The 25,066-nt window shown below is 45.1% G+C and overlaps 1 protein-coding gene across 3 annotated transcripts in view; it reads left to right on the top strand.

Annotated features, from left to right (window-relative positions):
• The window catches only part of nudt14 (nudix (nucleoside diphosphate linked moiety X)-type motif 14), a 94,431-nt gene that overhangs the window by 49,608 nt on the left and 19,757 nt on the right, over positions 1-25,066 (top strand). For all 3 annotated transcript variants that reach the window (XM_041213781.1, XM_041213782.1, XM_041213783.1), the window contains exons 2-3: positions 4,120-4,163; positions 22,936-23,000. In XM_041213781.1, the coding sequence (XP_041069715.1) occupies positions 4,120-4,163; positions 22,936-23,000 (109 nt within the window). The remainder of the gene's footprint in view (positions 1-4,119; positions 4,164-22,935; positions 23,001-25,066) is intronic.

Genomic DNA, 25,066 nt, shown 5'->3' with positions numbered 1-25,066 from the left:
TTAAACCACAAAGAGATAGGCCCAAGTATTTACTTCCCGTGTAAACAAATATCACATTTACCCACCTTGTTCTTATATCCCTCTTTCCTTTATCCAATTCCCTATCCAGCCTAATCTTGAGTCTTGATATTCTTCCTGCCTCAGCTTCAAAGATGAACAGTTCTTTTCAATCCTCGCGCTCCCAAACTCTCTCCCTTTTCATTATCAATGTGACTATGGTTAGTTTACCTCTGAACTTCCCTCTCTTGCTCCTCTTAAGTGCCAATACCCTGTTCTACATACTCTGCCTTCTCCCTGTGCCCTCACCATGATGAAATCAGCCCACTCTGTCCAAGTTTCAGTGGAACTCCTCTTGCTCATGGCGCTGACTTCCACTTTTCTCCATTTTGACGGTGTTCTGCACTGTGCTTTGGTTTGGGTTAGAATCAGGATCAGCTGCTGAATGTGACTGCAAGAAGCTACATACAGACTTGGGCATTTCTTTTCAAAACTATAGCAATGATCAAATTTGCTGCGGCTCAGTGGGTAGCGCTCTCACCACTGAGTCAGGAGGTTGTGGGTTCAAATCCCCATCCAGGACTTGAGCACAAAGGTCTCGGCTAGCACTCCAGTGCAGTACAGAGGAAGCATTGCACTGTTGGAAATGCTGCTTTTCAAATGAGACGTTAAACCGAGGCCCCATCACCCCTGCCAGATGGACATACCCAGACCTCCCTGTCGCTTGCCATTTCAACACTCTACCCTGCTCTCGAGCCCACATGTCCATCCTTGGCCTGCTGCAATGTTCCAGTGAAGCTCAACGCAAACTGGAAGAACAGCACCTCATCTTCCGACTAGGCACTTTATAGCTTTCTGGACTGAATATTGAGTTCAACAATTTTAGATCTTGAACTCCCTCCTCCATCCCCACCCCCCTCCCGTTTCTTCCCCCTCCTTTTTGTTTTTTCCAATAATTTATATAGATTTTTCTTTTCCCACCTATTTCCGTTATTTTTAAAAGTATTTCCACCCATTGTTTATTTCTACCTTTTAGTATTCCCCCACCCCCACTAAAGCTATCTGTACTTTATCTGTCCTGTCTTCTACTCTTAATTAGCACATTCCTTTAGATAATATCACCACCTTCAACACCTCTTTGTTCTTTTGTCTGTGACCGCTTTTGGTTATCTCCACCTATTACTGGCTGCTTGTCCTAATAACACCCCCCACCTTAAACCAGCTTATATTTCACCCCTTTCCTATTTTTACTTAGTTCTGTTGAAGGGTCATGAGGACTCGAAACGTCAACTGTGCTCTCCTCCGCCGATGCTGCCAGACCTGCTGAGTTTTTTCCAGGTATTTCTGTTTCTGTGTTGTAAAAAAATCCCACGACTACTATTCCAAAGAAGAGCAGGGGGCCTCCCCTGATTCCTCGTCAATACTTATCCTTCGATCAACATCTCAGAAAATCAGATTATCGGGTCAGTGTCACATTTCTGATTGTGGGAGCTTGCTGTACGCAAATTGGCCACCACATTTCCTTCATCGGCTGGATTTTTAATATTATATGTTATAATATTCTCATTATTATTAATAAACCAGTTGGGTTTGTGGTTCACAGGCAAACATTCTGACAATATTCTGTCTAGAACTGCAAAAAATAAATAGCAATAAAATAAATAATAAGAATCATTGGAATATTGTGTGGTTTTGGTCTTCTTACTTAAGAAAGGGTATAATTGCATTAGAGGCAGTTCAGAGAAGGTTCACTTGACTCATTCCTGGGATGAAGGGGTTATCTTCTGAGGAAGGGTTGGACAGGTTGAGTCTGTATCCATTGGAGTTTAGAAAAATGAGAGGTGGTCTCATTGAAACACATAAATCCTGAAGGGTCCCGACAGGGTGGATGTTGAGAGGATATTGTCTCTCGTGGGAGAGACTAGGACAAGGGGACACAGTTTAAAAATAAGGAGTTCTCATTTAAGACGGAGATGAGGTGATTTTTTTTTCTCTCAAAGGGCTGGCTATTGGTCTGGAATTCTCTTACCCAGAGAGCTGTGGAGACAGGCTCATTGGATTTATTCAAGGCTGAGTTAGTTAGATTTTTGATTGACAAGGGAGTCAAAGGATTTAGGGAGTAGACAGGAATGTAGAGTTGAGGCCTCAGTCAGATCAAATGGCAGAGCAGGCTCGAGGGGCCAAATGGCCTATTCCTGCTCCTAATTTGTGTGTTCCAATAAAGCACTTCAGCACCTCTCATGACCTCAGGATGTCTCATAAAAATACAAGTGCACCTTTTTTACTGGTTGGACCTTTGGAAACTTAAACCTAAGCACCAGGGATAGCTCCCAAATTGGATTCCCTAAATCATCTTCACCTCACCTCTCCCTTCGTCCCTGCTCCTCAAATCTTCCTTTCCAAAGTCATAAATCTTAGAGTATGCAGGATGACCATTTGGCTCATTGAACCTGTGTCAGCACTTTACTAGAGCTATCCAATTAATCCCACTCTCTTGGTCTTTCCCCATTGCCCTGCAAATGCTGTTTTCCTTCAAGTATTAATGTAATTCCTTTTGAAAGCTACTATTGAATCTGCCTGCACCTCTGTTTCAGGCAGTGCGTTCCAGGACCACCTCTAGCATGCTGTAAAAATTAAGAGTATTACTAATTTGACAACTGTATTTTTTCTTGACAAATGTCACACAAAACAACGTACCACATTTCCATCTCTCACTTTGCTTCTCGCCACTTTAGCTGACACAATGATGTAATGTGGTTTTAAGATTCCGATAGATGATCGCAGTTGTGAAAGCAGAAGAATGGCACGAGGTGAAACACCCATTCGGAGAGCCAGTGCAGGCATGATAGGCTGACTGGCCTCCGGCACTGTAACAATACTGAACAAATCTGTGATGATCACAAAATCTCTTCTCTCAGTCTGATTTACTTCATTCAATAACTGTTCCATCCACAGAGCTCACACACATCTGGTTGCTCAGCCACTCATGAGCAACTGATTTCAGTGGTGCTGAACTTAGTGGCTGCACTACACTCCCAGTGCCTTACTCCTAGTAGAATGCAGGGCTCCCAGTGCCTTACACAGTGCCGTATACCTAGCAGAGTGCAGGGCTCCCAGTGCCTCAGACCTGGTAGAATGCAGGGCTCCCAGTGCCTTACACAGTGCCTTATACCTAGTAGAGTGCAGGGCTCCCAGTGCCTTACACAGTGCCTTATACCTAGTAGAGTGCAGGGCTCCCAGTGCCTTACACAGTGCCTTATACCTAGTAGAGTGCAGGGCTCCCAGTGTCTTACACAGTGCCTTATACCTAGTAGAGTGCAGGGCTCCCAGTGCCTTACACAGTGCCTTATACCTAGTAGAGTGCAGGGCTCCCAGTGCCTCAGACCTGGTAGAATGCAGGGCTCCCAGTGCCTTAGACCTGGTAGAGTGCAGGGCTCCCAGTGCCTTACATAGTGCCTTATACCTAGTAGAGTGCAGGGCTCCCAGTGCCTCAGACCTGGTAGAGTGCAGGGCTCCCAGTGCCTTACACAGTGCCTTATACCTAGTAGAGTGCAGGGCTCCCAGTGCCTCAGACCTGGTAGAATGCAGGGCTCCCAGTGCCTTACATAGTGCCTTATACCTAGTAGAGTGCAGGGCTCCCAGTGCCTTACACAGTGCCTTATACCTAGTAGAGTGCAGGGCTCCCAGTGCCTTAGACCTGGTAGAATGCAGGGCTCCCAGTGCCTTACATAGTGCCTTATACCTAGTGGAGTGCAGGGCTCCCAGTGCCTTAGACCTGGTAGAATGCAGGGCTCCCGGTGCCTTAGACCTGGTAGAATGCAGGGCTCCCAGTGCCTTAGACCTGGTAGAATGCAGGGCTCCCAGTGCCTTAGACCTGGTAGAATGCAGGGCTCCCAGTGCCTTAGACCTGGTAGAATGCAGGGCTCCCGGTGCCTTAGACCTGGTAGAATGCAGGGCTCCCAGTGCCTTAGACCTGGTAGAATGCAGGGCTCCCAGTGCCTTACTTCTGGTAAGAGTGGTTAGGAAATACCTATGGGTGATTTTCACATAGCTCAGGATCTGATAGCTGTATGAATCCTCACCTTTGTTTTTAAATCAAGTCTTTTTCTCTCTCATTTACAGAATGGCACCAGGAAGTACTGGGATTTCATGAAAACACACGACAGGTGACTCTGAAATTTTGTCACTATCACTCAACATTGTTCTTGCACACATACATCAAACCGACCTCATTCGTGACATCATTAAGAATTCCAAATTTCTTACTTACACCAAGTCCCATTCACCCATCAGCCCTGCCTCAATTTTAAAATTCTTACCTGTTCTTAAATCTCCCCCTAGCCTTGCGCCTCCTTATCTCTGTAATCTTCTCTAGTCGCACAACCCTCAGAGATATCTGCGCTTCTGGTTTTAATTGCTCCCAGCTTCAGTGGCTATGCCTTCAGCTGCCTGGGCCCTAACCTCTAGAATTCCCTCCCTAAATCCCTCTGCCCTCTACTTCTCTTTCTTCCTTTAAGATGCCCTTTAAAACCTACTCCTGCATGATCATTTGTCCTAATATCTCCTTAAGTGACTCAGTATTAGATTTGCTTTATAATGCTCCTGTGAATTGCCTTGTGATGTTTTATTAGGCTAATGGTTCTATGTAAATACTAAGTTGTTGTAGTTGGTTGTAAGGATGCAGTGCCCCACACCGATACCACCAACCTGGGTAAAGGGACATTGCCCCACCCCGTGAGACCCAACACCTTCGGTAAAGGGACCCTTGCCAAGGTTGATGGGTATCAGAGCACGCGGAAGTGTTCTGTTGCTCTGGCCTCTCCATTGAGGCAGCTTTAATCAGAATGTATATGAGTGAGCTGTAATACTGACTGCTCCATCTAAATTCCTAGCAGTCAGGACTGCAGAATCTAAACATTACAAACTATTTCTTTTGTTGAGACATGTCTCCTCTCACGGGCAATAAATGACAGGGATGGGTTCAGGAACCCCACCAAACGCATTCTATCAAAGAGAAGGTGAGGGATGTCGGCAGTGGGGGTGGAGAGTAGAGTGAAGCTGAATATTTTGTCGGAGCCTCCCAATGGGAATGTTGAAAATTCTACAGATCAGTTTCAAACCCCTATCAAGTTCAAGGGAAGACCAAACAAACCTTTGAGATATGGTAGGTGTTTAGTAAATTACTGATCTCAGAGAAGGTCAGACTGTGATTGATGACAAGTCCCAGTGCTCCTGTATTTATCTCCAGGGACAGTGTTATTCATGTGTTCAGTTTAAAGTGTAAAGCTGAAGAGCAGGAAACATGCTGGTGTTTGAAGGGGGAGGCGATGAGATGGCCACATAACTCAGCAATGTTATACACTGAAGCACTGTACTTTGGGAATAGTGATAATCCATGGTGAGGCCCTCACAGTCCGTGATGAGGACAGTTTTAGATTTCATGACAGACAGGCTGGTGAAATAGGTAGAAGCAAGTAGATGAAGTTTAAAGCAGACAGGTGTGAAGTTTTGTACTTCAGGAGGACAAATGTGGAAAAAAAAAGTACCCCATAAATGGCAAAGATTTGAAAACTGTAGATGGAGAGAGAGATCTTGGTTTCCTTATAAACAAATCCTTAAAGGTGAGACAAGGCGGGTTGATAACGTGGTTGGAAAAGCATTTTGGTTACTTGGGTTTATAAGTGAAGGAGTAGAAAATAAAGCCAGAGAGATCCTGCTGGAACTTATTAAATCACTGGTTATGCCTCAGCTACAATATTGTGGACAATTCCGGGCCGCACACTTCAGGTAAGACATAAAGGCCTTAGAAAGGGAACAGGGGAGGTTTACCAGGGAGTTACCAGGGAAAATAGGAACACAGAAAGTTAAGAGGTGACTGAATGGAGGTTTTCAGAATGGTGAGAGATTTTGATAGAATAGGGAGAAAAGCTATTCCTTCTGGGCAGTGGGTCAGTAACAAGAGTAATAGAATAAAATCATTGACAAATGGGAAATGAGGAGAAGTATTCCCACTCAGAATTGTTGGGATCTGGAATGGTCTAGGTGGGTGTGGGACTAATCATGACTGCTCTTTCTGAGGGTCAGCCCTGGCAGTACAGGCCGAATGGCCCTCATTCAGTGCTGTAAGTTTCTTTCCCTCAGTGATAACTCCCCAATAGCTCAGTATGACAGTCTGGAACTGACCCTTACAGACTTCTGAGAGATCTTATTTCTGTCCCTCTCAAGTCTTTTAAGACTATGAGAGCGTTTGATAGGGTAGATGTAGAGATGTTTCCATTTGTGGGGAGACCAGTACTAGGGGGTTATAAATATAAGGTGGTCGGTAAATCCATTAAGGAATTCAGGTGAAATTTCTTTACTTAGAGATTGGTGAGAATGTGCAACTTGCTGCCACAACGTGTAGTTGAGACAAATAGCATAGATAACGTTTAAGAGGTAGTTGGGTAAATACGTGAGGGACAAAAGAATAGGATGTGCTGCTTGGATGAGAGAGGTGGAAAGGTGTGTAGCATCAACATAAACGTGGACCAGTTGGGCTGAATAGCATGCCTCTGTGCTGTAAGTTCCACATAAGATCCCAGTTCCATCACAGAGCTCTTTCTTCATCTGAAGAAATGTCTTAATGGGCGTGCAGGAACAGAGGCACCTCGGGCTGTACGTTTACAAATCTTTGAAGGTGGCAAGACAAGTTGATAAAGCTGTTTAAAAATAAACTGTTCAAGATATTTTTCTTTATTAATAGCGGCACAAAGTGAAAAAGCAACCAATCAGCAATTTTAAACCTTTATAAATCACTTTTCCTCTCCTGTCTATTTTTCCTCTTGCTCAGCCTCTCCCTCTCTTTCTCTTCTGTTTCTATCATTCTTACCACTCTCTTTATTTCCCTTCCTCTTTGTCCCTTCCACCTACACCTTTGTCTGCCTCTCTTTAGCTCTCTCTCCTCCTTCTGTCTCACTCACCCCTCACTCTTTCCTTTCCCTTTGTACCTGTCTGTCGCTGCTATTCCCTTTATTTTGGTCTCTATCTCACTCTGCCTCATGTATCTGGCCATTTTGTGTGTGAGAGACTGATTTTCAATTGGTTCTGTACATGTACAGCAGCAGTTGCTTAACAGTGACCAGTAATCCTGGATGATAGATTTTTAACCCCTCTCCCTAAACCTGATATGAAATTGCTGCACCGGTTATTTGCTTTAATGAAGTAAAGCAAAATTTATTTTTCATACTCAGCACCTGACCTGAAGCCTGTGGAGGGAAGTGTCAGGTTTCATTGCTTGATCCTAACATTTAAAACAACTTAAATAAAAGCAAAATACTGCAGATGCTGGAAATCTAGATCAAAAACAAAAATACCTGGAAAAACCTTTCCGGGTCATACGGACTCGGAACGTCAGCTGTATTCCTCTCTGCAGATGCTGTCAGACCTGCTGGGTTTTTCCAGGTATTTTTGTTTTTGTTCCTGATTTAAAACAACTTGATACTTTCATTCGAAACAACAGCCTGACTCCCTGGTGGGACTTAAAAAGAATAATTTCTGTTCTACTTCAGTTGGACGCAAAGTAACGATTGTAGTGGGACATTTGTATTCCAGTAAGATTTCAACATCAGTAATAATCTGAACATTTCAGTTGTGCGTCCACAAGATTAACCCTTTCCTGACCTATGCTCTGTCCTGACTAAGCAACACTCTGATATAACCCACACCCCTCACTATAACACTCTGATATATCCCACACCCCCTCACTATAACACTCTGATATATCCCACACTCCTCACTGTAACACTCTGATATATCCCACACCCCTCACTGTAACACTCTGATATACCCCACACCCTCATTGTAACACTCTGATATATCCCACACCCCTCACTGTAACACTCTGATATACCCCACAACCCTCAGTGTAACACTCTGATATATCCCACACCCCTCACTGTAACACTCTGATATATCCCATACCCCTCGCTGTAACACTCTGATATACCTCACACCCCTCACTGTAACACTCTGATATATCCCACACCCCTCACTGTAACACTCTGATATATCCCACACCCCTCGCTGTAACACTCTGATATACCCCACACCCCTCACTGTAACACTCTGATATATCCCACACCCCTCACTGTAACACTCTGATATACCCCACACCCCTCACTGTAACACTCTGATTTATCCCACACCCCTCACTGTAACACTCTGATATATCCCACACCCCTCACTGTAACACTCTGATATACCCCACACCCCTCACTGTAACACTCTGATATACCCCACACCCCTCACTGTAACACTCTGATATACCCCACACCCCTCACTGTAACACTGATATACCCCACACCCCTCACTGTAACACTGATATACCCCACACCCCTCACTGTAACACTCTGATATACCCCACACCCCTCACTGTAACACTCTGATATACCCCACACCCCTCACTGTAACACTCTGATATACCCCACACCCGTCACTGTAACACTCTGATATATCCCACACGCCTCACTGTAACACTCTGATATATCCCACACCCCTCACTGTAACACTCTGATATACCCCACACCCCTCATTGTAACACTCCGATATACCCCACACCCCTCATTGTAACACTGTGATCTACCCCACACCCCTCACTGTAACACTCTAATATACCCCACACCCCTCACTGTAACACTGATATACCCCACACCCCTCACTGTAACACTCTGATATATCCCACACCCCTCACTGTAACACTCTGATATACCCCACACCCCTCACTGTAACACTCTGATTTATCCCACACCCCTCAATGTAACACTCTGATATACCCCACACCCCTCACTGTAACACTCTGATATATCCCACACCCCTCACTGTAACATTCTAATATACCCCACCTCCTTCACTGTAACACTCTGATATACCCCACACCCCTCACTGTAACACTCTGATATACCCCACACCCCTCACTGTAACACTCTAATATACCCCACACCCGTCACTGTAACACTCTGTTATACCCCACACCCCTCACTGTAACACTCTGATATACCCCACACCCCTCACTGTAACACTCTGATTTATCCCACACCCCTCAATGTAACACTCTGATATATCCCACACCCCTCACTGTAACTTTCTGATATACCCCACACCCCTCACTGTAACACTCTAATATACCCCACACCCGTCACTGTAACATTCTGATATACCCCACATCCCTCACTGTAACGTTCTGATATACCCCACACTCCTCACTGTAACATTCTGATATATCCCACACCCCTCACTGTAACACTCTAATATACCCCACACCCTTCACTGTCATACTCTGTTATAACCTACACCCCCAACCATAATACCCCTCACTCTTAACACTGTGACATAATCCACAACCTGCACTGTACCACGTGATGAGAGCACACAGCCCCAACTCTTATCCCTGCCTCCTCATTGCTGTTGTTGCTTTGGTGTCAATCTGCAGTTCAGCAAAAGTTTTGCTTCAGAGTGATACTTGGGAGAGAAAATGGGAAAATAGCATTGAATTTCCTTTCATGTAAGGTGGGTGGATGAGGCTGATTAGCTTTGTGTTTGAACTGCTGAAACACTGTGGTACAGAGCTCCTTTCCCTGTCACTCAGCTCGCTTTGCAGTTGACTTTCATTTAGTACCTTATGCTTGAACCTTGACTGAAGGGATTGTCTTGCATTCTGAAATTTATTTTCTGGCAAAAATAAGATGATTTTGCCACAAGAGCTCCTGTTTGCAGTGTGTTTCCCTTTGCATATTTTGCATGAAGTCATTTGTATGGGTAGCAGTATGAAAATGTGGTTTAGTTAAATGGAGATAAAACTGATTAATTGGAATGCAAACTCTATGAACCCACCCTGATTAATTGGGACATTGTCCAGCCTGCTTGTTTTATGATGTGATCCTGCCTTTTAAACTGAGGAATGTGCATTTTATAAAGGGGGACAGTGAAGCTTTTTAAATGCTGCTGATGGAGCAGGTGGGCTCCTCATTATCAGCCCCTGAGCAATCTGTTTCTCCCTTTAATTCCTCCTTTAACTGAGAGTTCTTCAGTTCGTTCAGTATAGGCTGTAATCCCACTGCTGCTCCCTACCAGCAGTCACCCCATTCCCCCAACTCAGCCTTACCTCTCCTGTGTTGAACAAAGAGGGACCATGGGACTAGTTTTTGAACACAAAGCTTCAAACGACCCTGGAAAGATTAGGGAAAAAACTGAGTGAGTTACATTTGTGCAAGGGTCTGTGTAGATCAGGCTTGTCCAGCCCGCAGGCTGCATTGTGGCCTGAGAAGCCCCTCTATGTAACCCTGAGAGCAATTCTTCAAAATGCTGGTAAGACTGGTCAGTGAGGTTGATGTTTTGAAGCTTTTCCCCCAGCTCACTAGTGAGTGTATCAGCAGCAAACATGGGAGAGAAACAGGCTGTGATTGGAGGAGCAGCGAACCCTGGCAACTGCGACTATGTGGAGATAGAGAGAAACTCTGGATCGACGCCTCCATTGCCAATGCTTTCCCCCTGCTCCAGCCACTATCCCCCAACTCCCGGTGCTATCCCCCGGCACTATTTCCCCCAGCTCGTGGCGCTATCCCCCAGCTCTGGCTACTATCCCCCAGCTCTGGCCACTAACCCCCCTGTTCCCGGTGCTATCCTGCAGCTCTGGCTACTATCCCCCAGCTCCCAGTGCTATCTCCTGGCTCTGGCCACTTACCCCCCTGTTCCTGGTGCTATCCTGCAGCTCTGGCCACTATCCTCCAGCTCCCACTGCTATGTTCAGGCCACTTATCTCCCAGCTGCAGCCACTATCCCCGGCTCCTGGTGCTCTCTCCTGACTCCGGCCGGCTTCCGCCTACTCCCGGTGCTTTTCCTCTGGCTCTTTGTGATCCCCTTGGTGGGCACCTGCGCTCACTGCTAGGTCTCGGGCCTCATTTCAGCTCTATCTTCCATTTTCATTGCACCTCCCCCCTACGATTTAGTGTGAGGGTGGGTGAGTGAGAGTGAAGGTGGATGAGTGAGAGAATGAAGGTGGGTAAGTGAGTAAATGAGGGCGGATGAGTGAGTGAGGATGGGCGGGTGGTTTACACACAATCTCCCTGAACCAGGCAGTAGATTCTGTTACAGCACATTCCAATTTGTCTTAGCAAAATTGGAATGTTGAACATAAGAAATAGGAGCAAGAGTAGGCCTTTGAAACTACTACACCATTCATCATGATCATGGCTGATTTACTTGTGTTCCAAATTCCACATTCCCATCTACCCTCGATAACTTTGATTCCCTTGCTTGACCAGAATCTATCTATCTCTGCTTTAAAAATATTCAATGACCCCGCCTCCACCACATTCTGAGGCAGAGTTTCAAGGTCTCACAACCCTCTGAGAGAAAAAAATTCTCCTCATCCCTGTCCAAAAGGAGCAACCTCGAATTTTAAAACAGTGCCCCTAGTTCTGGACTCACCCACAAGAGGAAACATCCTTTCCATATCAGTCTTGTCAAGACTGTTTAGGATTTTATATACTTCAATCAAGTCACCCCTGAATCTTCTAAATTCCAGTGGAAACAAGCCTAGTCTGTTCAACCTTTTCTCATAAGACAACTCACTCATTCCAAGTATCAATCTAGTAAACCTCCTCTGAACTGCCTCCAACACATTTACATCCTTCCTTAAATAAGGAGACCAAGACTGCCCACAGTATTTGAGGTGTGGTCTCACCAATGCCCTGTATAACTGTAGTATAACATCCTTACTTTTATGTTCCATTCTTCTCGCAATAAAGGATAGCACACACATTCACAGTGCAGAAGAGGCCCTTCGGCCCATCGAGTCTGTACCGACACGTGAGAAATACCTGACCTACCTACCTAATCCCATTTACCAGCACTTGGCCCATAGCCTTGAATGTTATGACGTGCCAAGTGCTCATCCAGGTACTTTTTAAAGGATGTGAGGCAACCCACCTCCACCACCCTCCCAGGCAGTGCATTCCAGACCCTCACCACCCTCTGAGTAAAAAAGTTTTTCCTCAAATCCCCCCTAAACCTCCTACCCCTCACCTTGAACTTAAGCCCCCTTGTGACTGACCCTTCAACTAAGGGGAACAGCTGCTCCCTATCCACCCTGTCCATGTCCCTCATAATTTTGTACACCTCGATCAGGTCACCCCTCAGTCTTCTCTGCTCCAACAAAAACAAACCAAGCCTATCCAACCTCTCTTCATAACTTAAATGTTTCATCCCAGGCAACATCCTGGTGAATCTCCTCTGCACCCCTTCCAGTGCAATCACATCCTTCCTATAATGTGGTGACCAGAACTGCACACAGTACTCCAGCTGTGGCCTCACCAAGGTTCTATACAACTCCAACATGACCTCCCTACTTTTGTAATCTATGCCTTGATTGATAAAGGCAAGTGTCCCATATGCCTTTTTCACCACCCCACTAACATGCCCCTCTGCCTTCAGAGATCTATGGACACACACGCCAAGGTCCCTTTGGTCCTCAGAACTTCCTAGTGCCATGCCGTTCATGGAATACTTCCTTGACAAATTACTCCTTCCAAAGTGTATCACCTTACACTTTTCAGGGTTAAATTCTATCTGCCACTTATCTGTCCATTTGACCATCCCGTCTATAACTTCCTGTAGCCCAAGACATTCAACCTCACTGTTAACCACCCGGCCAATTTTTCATTAGCCTTCTTGATTACATGCTGTACCTGCACACTAATTTTTTGTGACTCGTGCACTAGAACACCTAGATCCCTCTGCACCTCGGAATTCTGCAGTCATTCTCCTTTTAAAGTGAATAACTTCACATTTTTCCACATTATACTCCATTTGCCAGATTTTTGCCCACTCACTCAACCTATCTATATCCATCTGCAACCTCCTTATGTCCTCTTCACAGCATACTTTGTATGAGGAGGCGATGGTGTAGTGGTATTGTCGCAGGGCTAGTAATCCAGAGATAAAAACAAAAATACCTGGAAAAACTCAGCAGGTCTGACAGCATCTGCAGAGAGGAACACAGATAACGTTTTGAGTCCTTTTGACTCTTCAACAGAACTAAGGAAAAATAGAAAAGAGGTGAAATATAAGCTGTTTTAAGGTGGGGTGGGACAGGTAGAGCTGGATAGAGGGCTAATGATAGGTGGAGATAACCAAAAGATGTCATAAACAAAAGGACAAAGAGGTGTAGTAATCCAGAGATAAAAACAAAAATACCTGGAAAAACTCAGCAGGTCTGACAGCATCTGCAGAGAGGAACACAGATAACGTTTTGAGTCCTTTTGACTCTTCAACAGAACTAAGGAAAAATAGAAAAGAGGTGAAATATAAGCTGTTTTAAGGTGGGGTGGGACAGGTAGAGCTGGATAGAGGGCTAATGATAGGTGGAGATAACCAAAAGATGTCATAAACAAAAGGACAAAGAGGTGTAGTAATCCAGAGACCCAGGGTAATGTTCTGGGGACCTGGGTTTGAATCCCACCACAGCAGATGGTGGAATTTGAATTCAATAAAAATCTGGAATTAAATTGATCACCATGAAACCATTGTCGATTGTTGTAAAAACTCATCTGGTTCACTAATGCCCTTTAGGGAAGGAAATCTGCCATCCTTAAGTGGTCTGCAATGTGGTTGACTCTTAAATGCCCTCTGAAATGGTCTGGCAAGCCACTCAGTTGTATCAAACCGCTGCAAAGTCTCAAAAAAAAGGAATGAAACTGGACGGGCCACCCACCTTCACCAGAAATGACAACAGCATGGTTGACCCTGCAAAGCCCACCTTACTTATCTGTTCATTTCATCCGCCATTTCCTTATTATCTACTATTCATTCCCGCTCTCTAGAGGACCAGCATTTACTTTACATACTCTTTTCATTTTTAAATACCCATAGAAACTCTTACTATCAGTTCTTACATTTCTAGCTAGCTTCCTCTCATACTCTAATTTATTTCTCCTTATTAACCTTTTAGTCATTCTGTGCCATTCTTTATATTCTGACCAATCATCTGTCCTGACACTCATCTTTGTGGTTATATGCATTTTCCTTACATTTGATGCTTTTCATTTCTTTAGTTAACCACGGATGGGGGTCCTCCCTTTAGAATTTTTCTTTATAGTAGGAATATACTTATTCTGAATATTTTGAAATATCTCCTTAAATGTCTGTCACTGCTTCTCTGTTGATCCATCGTCTAGCCTAGTATCTCAGTTCACTTCAGCCAGCTCAGCTTTCGTGCCCACGCAGTTGCCCTTATTTAAGTTTAAAATACTAGTTTTAGACCCAGTCTTCTCCCTTTCAAACTGGATGTAAAATTCAATCATATTGTGGTTGCTGTTACCTAGGAGTGCCTTTACCCTGAAGTCATTAATTAATCCTGTCCCATTATGCCTTATGGATTGCTGACATCATTTTTACTGTACATATCCAATCCAGATATCTGACTGACCTAATGTTTACCGTTATTACCCATCCAAATACAGGACTTACCATTCTTATAATGTTAATTGTAAGTGTGTGTGCACATCTGTGTACGTGTGTTTGTGAGGGGTGAGTGTGTGTGTAAGAGGGGTGAGTGCGTGTGTAAGAAGGATGTGTGTGTGAGAGAGTGTTATATGTGTGTGTCGGGGGGAGGGGTTTGAGTGTGTGTATGTGTGTGGGGAGAGGGGTAAGTGAGTATGTGTGTGTCCGTGTGAGAGAGAGAGGGGTGAATGTCTGTGTGCGTGTGAGAGAGAGAGGATTGAGTCTGTGTGTGTGTGAGAGAGAGAGGGTTGAGTCTGTGTGTGAGAGAGAGAGGGTTGAGTCTGTGTGTGTGAGAGAGGGTTGAGTGTGTGTGTGTGTGTGAGAGAGAGAGGGTTGAGTCTGTGTGTGTGAGAGAGAGGGTTGAGTCTGTATGTGTGTGAGAGAGAGAGGGTTGAGTCCGTGTGTGTGTGAGAGAGAGAGGGTTGAGTGTGTGTGTGTGAGAGAGAGAGGGTTGAGTCTATGTGTGTGAGAGAGAGAGGGTTGAGTCTGTGTGTGAGAGAGAGAGAGGGTTGAGTCTGTGTGTGAGAGAGAGGGTTGAGTCTGTGTGTGAGAGAGAGAGAGGGTTGAGTCTATGTGTGTGAGAGAGAGAGAGGGTTGAGTCTGTGTGTGAGAGAGAGAGGGTTGAGTCTATGTGTGTGAGAGAGAGAGAGGGTTGAGTCTGTGTGTGAGAGAGAGGGTTGAGTCTGTGTGTGTGAGAGAGAGAGAGGGTTGAGTCTATGTGTGAGAGAGAGGGTTGAGTCTGTGTGTGTGAGAGAGAGAGAGAGGGTTGAGTCTGTGTGTGTGCGTGTGTGAGAGAGAGAGGGGTATGTGTATGTTTGTGTGTGTGTTTTCTTTTATTCATTGAAGGGATGTGAGCTTCGTTGGCTGGGCCAGCATTTATTGCCCATCCCTAATTGCCTTTGAGAAAGTGGTGGTTAGCTGCCTTCTTGAACTGCTGCAGTTCATGCTGTGTAAGTACACCCACAGTGCTGTTAGGAAGGGAGTTCCAGGATTTTGACCCAGCGACATTGAAGGAACGGCGATATGTTTCCAAGTCAGGATGGTGAGTGACTTGGAGGGGAACTTGCAGGTGGTGGTGTTCCCATCTATCTGTTGCCCTTGTCTTTTTAGATGGTAGTGGTCGTGGGTTTGGAAGGTGCTGTCTAAGGAGCCTTGGTGAATTCCTGCAGTGCATCTTGTCGATGGTACACTCTGCAGCTACTGTGTGTTAGTAGTGGAGAGAGTGAATGTTTGTGGATGTGGTGCCAATCAATTGGGCTGCTTTGTCCTGGACAGTGTCAAGTTTCTTGAGTATTGTGGGAGCTGCACTCATCCAGGCAAGTGAAAAGTATTCCCTCACTCTCCTGACTTATGCCTTGTAGATGGTGGGCAGGCTTTGGGGAGTCAGGAGGTGAGGTATTCACCGAACGATTCCTAGCCTCTGACCTGCTCTTGTAGCCACAGTATTTGTGTGCCTAGCCCAGTTTAGCTTCTGGTCAATGGTAACTCCCAGGATGTTGATAGTGGGGGTTTCAGTGATGGTAATGCCATTGAAGGTCAAGGGGCGATGGTTCGATTCAGACTTGTTGGAGATGGCCATTACCTGGCACTTGTGTGGGTGAATGTTACTTGCCACTTGTCAGCCAAAGCCAGATATTGTCCAGGTCTTGCTGCATTTGTGTATCTGTGTGAGTGAGAGAGAGAGGGGTTAGAGGGAGGGAAGAGTGTTTGTGTCTAGCTTACTTGCAGTCTCAGGACCCTCATTCACCCCCCACCCCACATACCAACAGGCACTCCCATCCACTCTCACAGTAGGTGAGGGTGGTGAGTGAGTGAGCCCCCTGAGACTGGGAGTAAACTGGACACACCCATTGTCACCCTCTCACACCCCAATTGTCACCTTTATTTATTACTCATTTTTAAAAAATTATCAATTTATTGTTTTGATGTTTTTTTACTCGGCAACTTGTTTTTTCAAAAGTAAGTGTTTTTCTGAGATTCCTGTGTAACATTGTGCTAAACCTTATTGTTCCGAAATTTACTCTTCAGCCCCCGGAGTGTGAGAAAAATTGAAATGTGGACCCCCCCCTCCTTCCCCCACGCGAAAAGGTCAGCCATGCCTGATGTAGATAATCAGCCCGACTTGTGCACTTATTCTTTCTTTCTCTGTCTCTGCCCCTGTTTCCCTCTCTCTCTCTCTCTCTTGCTCTCTTTCTCTCTGTTATTAACATAGAAACTAGGAGCAGGAGTAGGCCATTCGGCCCTTCGAGCCTGCTCCGCCATTCAGTATGATCATGGCTGATCATCCAACTCAATATCCTGCTCCCGCTTTCTCCCCCTATCCTTTGATCCCTTTCTCCCCAAGAGCTATATCTAACTGCTTCTTGAAAACATACAATGTTTTGGTCTCAATTACTTTCTGTGGTAATGAATTCCACAGGCTCACCACTCTCTGGGTGAAGAAATTTCTCCTCATCTCAGTCCTAAATGGTCTACCCCATATCCTCAGACTGTGACCCCTGGTTGTTAATGAAGGGCTGAATGGGTTCTGTTGGAGATTTTTCCAATTGGATCAACATTTCCTGGTCTAATTGACACTTTTAGGAACAGTATAGAGAAGGAGAAACTTTCTGTTGTTCAGTTTACAGAAGGCACCTCAGTTACACTGATATAAGGATATCCAGGTCTTGGAGAGGGGTCGGAAGAGATTTCCTAGAATGGCAGCAGCAATAAGGGACTTCAGTTAGGTGGAGAGACTGGAGAAGCTGGGATTGTTCTCGGACCAGAGAAAGTTAAGGAGAGATTTGGTAGAGGAGTTCATAACTAATGACTGTTTTTATAGAGTAGATGAGGAGAAACTGTTTCCACTGGCAGGAGGGTCAGTAACCAGAGGGACACAGATTTAAGATAATTGGCAAAGGCACCAGAGGTGAAATGAGATTTTTATTTACACAGTGACTTATGACCTGGAATGCCTTGCTTCGATTGGTGATGGTAGCAGATTCAAGAGTAACTTTCAAACAGCGACTGGATAAATACTTGAAATACAGTAATTAGCAGAGTTATCAGGAAAGAGCAAGGAGGAGTTGGAGTGGTTGTACAGTTCTTACTAAAGAGCTGGCACAGGCATGAGGGCTGAATAGCCACCAGTACTGCATGATTCTAAGTAGTGGGGAGGATGGGGATGGAGGAGAGAGACTATCCAAAGGAGCACTCCACCAGAGAGGCACAGCTAACCTTTTAACCTTCCAGCACTCTCCCCTGCGCCAAGCATGTGGCTGCTTTGTTGGGGTAATGGTTTCACAGTTACTGATGGATTTCTGCTGCCTAACTCCCCAAGCTGTTGCATTTCTTCTGATAATGCTCTGCTAACACAGCTTGGCACACTGTAAGGCCCCCGTTATTAACCTGCCCAAAATAAAAGAAACTTTGTCAACTGGGCGAAACAGTAAGAGATATATCAGAGGCAATAGTGGAGTATGTGATGTATAGAATCGGACAGCACCGAAGGAAGCTGTTCAGCCTATCGTGCCTGTGTTGGATCTTTGAAAGAGCTAACCAGTTAATTCCACTCCCTCCGCCTTCTCCCACTCTTCCCCCATAGCTCTGCAGTTTTTTCCCTTCAAATATTTATCCAATTTCCTTTTGAAAATTGCATTTGAATCTGCTTCCACCATCCTTTCAGGCAGCATGTTCAAGATCACAACAAATCATTGTGTAAAATATTTCTCCTCTCACCTCTGTTTCTTTTGCTAATCTTATATCTGTGTCCCCTGGTTATCCACCACTGTTCTAGTGGAAACTTGTTATTTACTCAATCAAAACCCTTCATGATCTTGAACAGTCCTATTAAATCTCCTGTAAATCTTTTCTGCTCTGTGGAGAACAAACCCAGCTTCTCCAGTCTCTCCACATAACTGATGTCCCCTCACCCCTGAGGCCATTCTAGTAAATCCCCTTTGCACTCCCTCCAATGCCCTTGAAATCCTTTCTAAAGGGCAGTGCCCAAAATTGGACATGACACTCCTGACGGGGCCTCACCGGTGTTTAAGCAGAACCTTCTTTGTACTCCACGCTTCTGTTTATCAAACCAAATATCTTATTTTTCTTTCACAGCTTCCGGAACTTGTCGTTCAGATATTTGTAAATATACATCCCTCAGGTCTCTCCTTTCCTGCAACCTCTTTAAAATTATACCATTTAGGCTATAACAGAGCAGTGACCTACCAGAGGAAATTAAACTGCTTATACCATAAATTGCAGTTAAAGGTGCATCTTATACACCACATAGTACGGTATTAATGAGGCCCTGAACAACGTGGTGGATTCTTCCCTTGTCCAGCGGAAACCTAGTGTTTGCAAAAGTTAAATCACGTTTTCACTCATGAACCAGTTTTTGGTGGATCTGTTTGAAGATGGCTTTGGTAGGTATGGGAGGATACGCTGACTACAGCTAAATATAGACCCTGCTCCCACTGTCCAAATAAAGACACACACAGCTATGCAGCAAACTGCACCTTTTTTAGTGTCAGCCCGTCAGCAGTTTGGCAAACTGGTGATTCTTACTTTGGGGCTGGTGATGCTGTTTGAAAGTAGAGCAGATTCCAAACTGGCAGCACGATAGTCTCAGTGGAATTATTTAGAACAATTCGTCATAAGTAATTTATCCCAATTAAACTTGCAAAATAAACCTTATAATATCTACATCTCTCTCCCTCTACTGTCCTCCTCTCTCTCTCTCTCTTTGCTCCTCCCCTGCATCCCATCCCACCCTCCCCCCATCCACCCCCTCCCCATCCACCCTCCTCCACCCCTTCACCCACCACCTCCACCCCTTCCCTTCACCCCACTCTACCACCTGTCCCCCAATACCCTCTCCCCCAGCAATCTCTCTCCTCCTCCACTCTCTCTCATTCACTCCATCTCCCTTCCTCCCTCCCTCTCTACCCTTTCTCCCTCCAAACTCCATCCTCTTCCATATCCGCTTCTCCTCCAACCCTCCTCCCGCTCCCTCCATCACTCTCACCTCTGAGTTAGGAGGTTGTAGGTTCAAGTTCCCCTGCAGGACTTGAGCACACAAATCCAGGCTGACACTCTCAGTGTTGTACTGAGGGAGTGCCGCACTGTCAGAGGTGCCAACTTTCTGGTGAGACATTAAGCTGAGGTCCCTTCTGTCTTCTCAAGTGGGTGTGGCACTATTTCAAAGAAGAGAGGGAGAGTTCTCCTCAGGGTTGTGGTCAATATTTATCCCTCAACCAAACAGAGATTATCTGGCCATTGTACATTGCTGTTTGTGGGAGCTTTCTGTGTGCAAATTGGCTGCTGCATTTCTACATTACAGAAGCAATTACACTGCAAAAGTACATCATTGGCTTTGAGATGTCTGGTTGACATGAAGGTCGCTATATAAATGCAAATCTTTTTTCTTATTCAACATGGTTAACTCTTAACTGCCATCTAAGGTGGCACCGTTTTATGAAACCAGCAGATGGAAGTTTCACCACCACCAGCTTCTGAGGGCAGCTTGGGATGAATGATAAATGCTCACCTTTCGTGTGACATCAGCATTTCTGTCTGTATTAGAGGTCATCAACTGTGGAAGAACACTGCCCAACTTTCACATGATCAGCATTTGAGGATTTTTCTGGGCTTGTATGCACATCAAGGGCATTGGGCGATATTTAATGCCCTTAGCTGTGGAGAATTTGGTGGTGGGGGATAATAATGGGGTGGGAGGTTGCTTTCCCACCCAGCTGCCCATTGATGCCCTAAAGTTGAAGATTAATGCCCACTTAAGAGCCTCTCCCACCGCCGCTGGTATTCACCCAGCCACATGTGGGGTCTCGCCATGCGGAAGTCTCATAAACAAACTTTTTTTGGGTTGCTTGTGGGTTTCCACGAGGATTCCTCATTCAAAGGCACTCTGCCTGATCGAGGGACCTGACATCGGTAGAGGGGGAACCTGCTGAGAGCCACCCCTTCGATTGTTGCCGACCCCCTTTCCACGTCCCCCATGACTCCTAACCTGTGACTGTTACCCCTCCCACCATCACTCGCCTATGACCTGGATGACTTGGTGATCATTACCAGCAGCCTCCCCAGTGATGCTGCCAAACAGTGAAGAGCTGTCAGCTTCTGATTGACTGACAGCTCTTGGTGGGCAGGAGCCTCCCAGGGGTCCTTGATCCCAGAGAAGGCTTGCCGTTGCCCAAATTAAGTGCCTGATTGACACAACAAGACGGGCCTTCCCGAAAAGAGGTGATGCGTGGCTCTCACCGCTCTGCTGTTAGATGGGCAGACCCTCATCACCTTCATTAAACACCGTCCATAATTTCCATTATTTCCCTTCCTGTTTCCCTCTCCCCTCCTGATGGTACTGACTCCTGCTGGGAATCACATGCACGTTACAGTGGAGTCATTGATCCATCCACCAGTGAGACAACAGTGACAGGCACAATCTGTCCCCAACCTCAGCCCATAAATTCCTGACTAGACAAACCAGTGAATAAGAAATATAAGTGCCTGTAGAGCGGAGTTTCCTGAACTGCCTAGGCTGGCCAGGGACTGTGACCTTAATCTTGACATGATCTGTGGTCCGCTAGCTGTGGTGTTACTGTGCTTCATCAGCCTGAGTTGTATCTCAAGGTGCTTCATTTACACTGCATTACTGTCAGTGCAGTGACTGCTATCAACGTAAATTCATTCACATAAAGGTGACAATTATAGGAAAATGTTAATCTGTTCACATTGGGGAAAAGACTTGCACTTCTATAGCATCCAAACCTCAGGACTTCCCGAAGTGCTTTATAAACTACAAACTACCTTTGAATTGTAGTCTCTGCTTTAATGTCGGAAATGTGGCTGCCAATTCGCAGAAAACAATTCCCATAGTAAAACATTCCAAGGAATTTCACAGGAAGAGTATGTTCAGAAAAACAATGACATCAAGACAAAGAAGGAAACATTTGAACAAAGGCTTGGTCAAAAAGATAGACATTAAGGAAGATTAAAGGAGGAGAGGGAGAGAGAGAGGTGGAATTTGCAAGTACTTCAACTCTAATTAAACATAAAAGCAACAGTCCAACAGGAGGTTACTTTCCAAACATTTGTGAAAAGCAAAATTCCTGGAGTTTTAAATGGCGAGGTGGGTGATCATGTGCAAGAATCAGATTTAGATGTACAGCATCAGTCCAAAACAAAGTAGATTCGGACAGATCAGTTTTCACAATAAATGTAAACAGCTGCCCCACCCTAGGGAGAGAATTTCAGAGCTTAGGGCCCAGGCAGCCAAAGGCATGGCTGCCAATGGTGGAGTGAAGGAATTGGAGGATGGACAAAGACCAAGAATTGGAGGAGCTCAGAGATTCCAGGGTTGTAGAGCTGGAGGAGGTTATGGAGGTAATAAGGGCGGGGGGGGGTGGCCATAGAGGATGAAGGTGAGAATTTTGCAATTGTTACAGGTGATACCGAGCTGAGGGGCAAAGCTAATAATCATAGATCCATAGAAACTTACATTGCAGAAGGAGACTGTTTGGCCTGTCATCCTGTACTGACTGTTCGTAAGACCCCTGTAAGTCTCACCCTCAAGTACGTGTCCAACTTTTAAAAAATATTGAACGAATGAGCTTTCACCACCTTTTTAGGTAGTGTTCCAGATCCTGACAACTCTTGGAATGAAAACATTTCTCCTCCTCTCTCCTTCCCTAGATGCTTTTCCAATGATTTTGAATCTCTGACCTGTAGTTATTGACCCACTTGCCAGAGAATAGTTTTTTTTTCCATTTAGTTTATCAAAACTGCTCAACATTTCAAAAACCCTTACTGGGTCACCTCTATAAAAGCAAAAATATTACAGATGCTGGAAATCTGGAGCAAAACCGGAAAGTTATGGAAAAACTCAGCAGGTCTGGCAGCTTCTGTGGAGAGAGAAACTTAGTTAACTTTTCAAGTCTGTATGACTCTCCTTCAGAAGAGTCTGTGGTGGGAACATGAATGAATGGAAGAAGAGTCATATTGGACTCAAAGCATTAACACTGTTTCTCTCTCCCCTCTGCTGCTGCCAGACCTGCTGAGATTTTTCAGCACTTTCTGTTTTTATTTCACTTCTTAACCTTTTCTGTTCCAAGAACAGTCCCAATTTTTCCAGAATCTCCTCATAACTGAAATCCCTCACCCTGGCAACACCCTGGTGAACCTCCTCTGTTCCCTTTCTAAGGCCTTTACATCTTCCCTGAAGCTTGTAGCCCAGAATTGTCCACAGTATTCCAGCTGAGGCCTAACCACTGATTAACTTGCCCTGCCACCTTTTAAGGATTTGTGTTTACGGACACCAAGGTCTCTCTGCTCTTCAACGTTTCACAAAATTGTGCCCTTTACTGGAGGGACAATGTAATGAACACTATTTTTTCTCCTTTTCTCTTTCAGTGTGTCTGTCTTGATCTTCAATTCCACACGGGAATCCTTTATCCTGGTCAAGCAGTTCCGTCCAGGTAACCACTGCTGAATATATATATTGCTGTCTGGGGCAGGGGGCTGTGTGATAAACTTTTGGAATCCAAACAGGACTCAGTGGGGCGTCTGTGGAGGTGACCATGGGTTGAGGCAAGACCAACAAACTCAGGTATATGTGTATAAACTCAAACTAAATGCCAGGGAGATGTATCCCAGTGGCTCTGTAGAGTAAGCCACCTCCTGTGGGTCAGGACAGCACCCACCTTATCCCTGGACATTTGCTGGTCTGTTGATCTGTGGCCTTTGTTTGTAGACAGGATTAAGTTTGGCTTTGATAGTTGAATATTCCACTAATATGGTCACTACCCATGTTAATAAGTATTTGGGAAAATTACCAGAGGGTGACCAACACCTATAGAGTGATACCCCAGCGGGTGTCAGGGTAGAAAGGGGAACCAGAAACTCAGGTTAAAGGGCTTTGTGAGTGGCAGCTTGGCTCAGTTGATAATCCACCTGTCTCTGCGTCAGAAGGTTATGTCCAGTATCTGATAGTTGGATATCCATTTACTGAATCGGGCAACAGAAGACATTCTGTGAATCACAACTGTTTTATTGTTAAACTATAGTCCAGTACAAATACCAGTTTCCACTCTTCCCTTCTGGAGCCTCCCCCTGACTGGCGAAAAGCCCAGCTCTTAACTACAGGCTTCAATGAGCATCACCTGCTCTCAATTCACCCTGAAGCTTGTTCTGGTTTACTTTTAAAGGGACCTGCATTTCTAACATTGTTATCCAGGACTTGATGCTTGTAATCTAGTCTAACCCTCTACTGCACTTCTCAAAGGGCCATTAAGCTGAGGATCTATCTATCTGTTGTACTGGTTCAAGGGGACATAAGGGATCTTGAGGCAGGCTAAGAAGAGTATGGTGTTCTGCTGGTATCCTAACCAACGGATTGGCTGATTATTGATCACATTTTTTTTGTGGGATTGTGATGTGTACAAATTGCCTGTTTTATTTTCTACAAGATGACAGTAATTCATTGGCTGTGGATCGAGTGCTTAGGGAAGTTCTGATGAAGCACGATATAAATGCAAGATCTTTATTTCATGGGGAAATGTGTCAGCCTTTCCTCTGTGATAGCACTTTGCAGCCCACTGTAGTATGGAAGGAGTGCTGCACTGACAGAGACATTCAGATGAGATGTTAAATTGAGACCCAGACTGCCCTTGTGGGTTTATATGAAAGATTCCACAGGTAATATTTTGAAGAAGAGCAGGGGAGTTATCACTAGTGTCCCAGAAAATATTTATCCCTCAATCAGCATAGCTGAGGCAGGTTATCTGGTTATTATCTCATTCCTGTTTGTTCGGTTCAAATTAGCTGCCGCGTTTTCTACATTACAACAGTGACCTCACGTTAAAAGTTCTCCAAAAGCGCTTTGAGATGTCCTGAGAATTGTACGTCTGTCTTTAAATTACAAAACTGGTAATACTGAATCACATCAGATCAGATAATCTCAGCCAGCCATGTTATTACAGTCAGTCTCAGAACTCTTTCTCAGGGTAAGAAAAACAAAATTGAGCCCAGCTTTGTGTCCGGCATTACTATTTTGTGACTCCTGCTGGAAGGTGTTTAGGTGTCAGACGAGGACCGGATCAGATGGGATGTGGTAGTGATCTACATGGTTCAGGTGCCAGAAGGGCAGTCAACACCTGTGGACATGTAACCCAACAAACAGGGAATGCTTTCAGGAGCAACTCAGGTGAGGGAGGGGGAGCAGGTATGGGCAGAAGGAGCAACCAGAGATACATTTAAGGGAAAGCTAGCTAAGTATCTGAGATAAAAAGTAATGTAAGGATATGCTGATAAGGTGAGATGGAGAGGGATGGGTGGAGGTTTGTGTGGAACATAAGCACTGGCATTGTTGAGCTGAATGCCCTGTTTCTGTGCTGTAAACTCAATGAAACAACCAGCTACGAATCAACAGACTGTACCAAGCTTAGAGCCAGGGTCATTGTGGGTGTGTCTGAAGAAGAGCACAGGAGATTTGATAGAGCTGTTCAAAATTATGAGGGATTTCAATAGAATAAATGAGGAGAAA

Source organism: Carcharodon carcharias, chromosome 20 (genome assembly GCF_017639515.1).
Source record: "Carcharodon carcharias isolate sCarCar2 chromosome 20, sCarCar2.pri, whole genome shotgun sequence".
In the NCBI taxonomy this organism is placed as follows: domain Eukaryota; kingdom Metazoa; phylum Chordata; class Chondrichthyes; order Lamniformes; family Lamnidae; genus Carcharodon; species Carcharodon carcharias.
The sequence above is the reverse complement of the archived record's forward strand: the minus strand, read 5'-3'. Positions and strand labels throughout refer to the sequence as shown.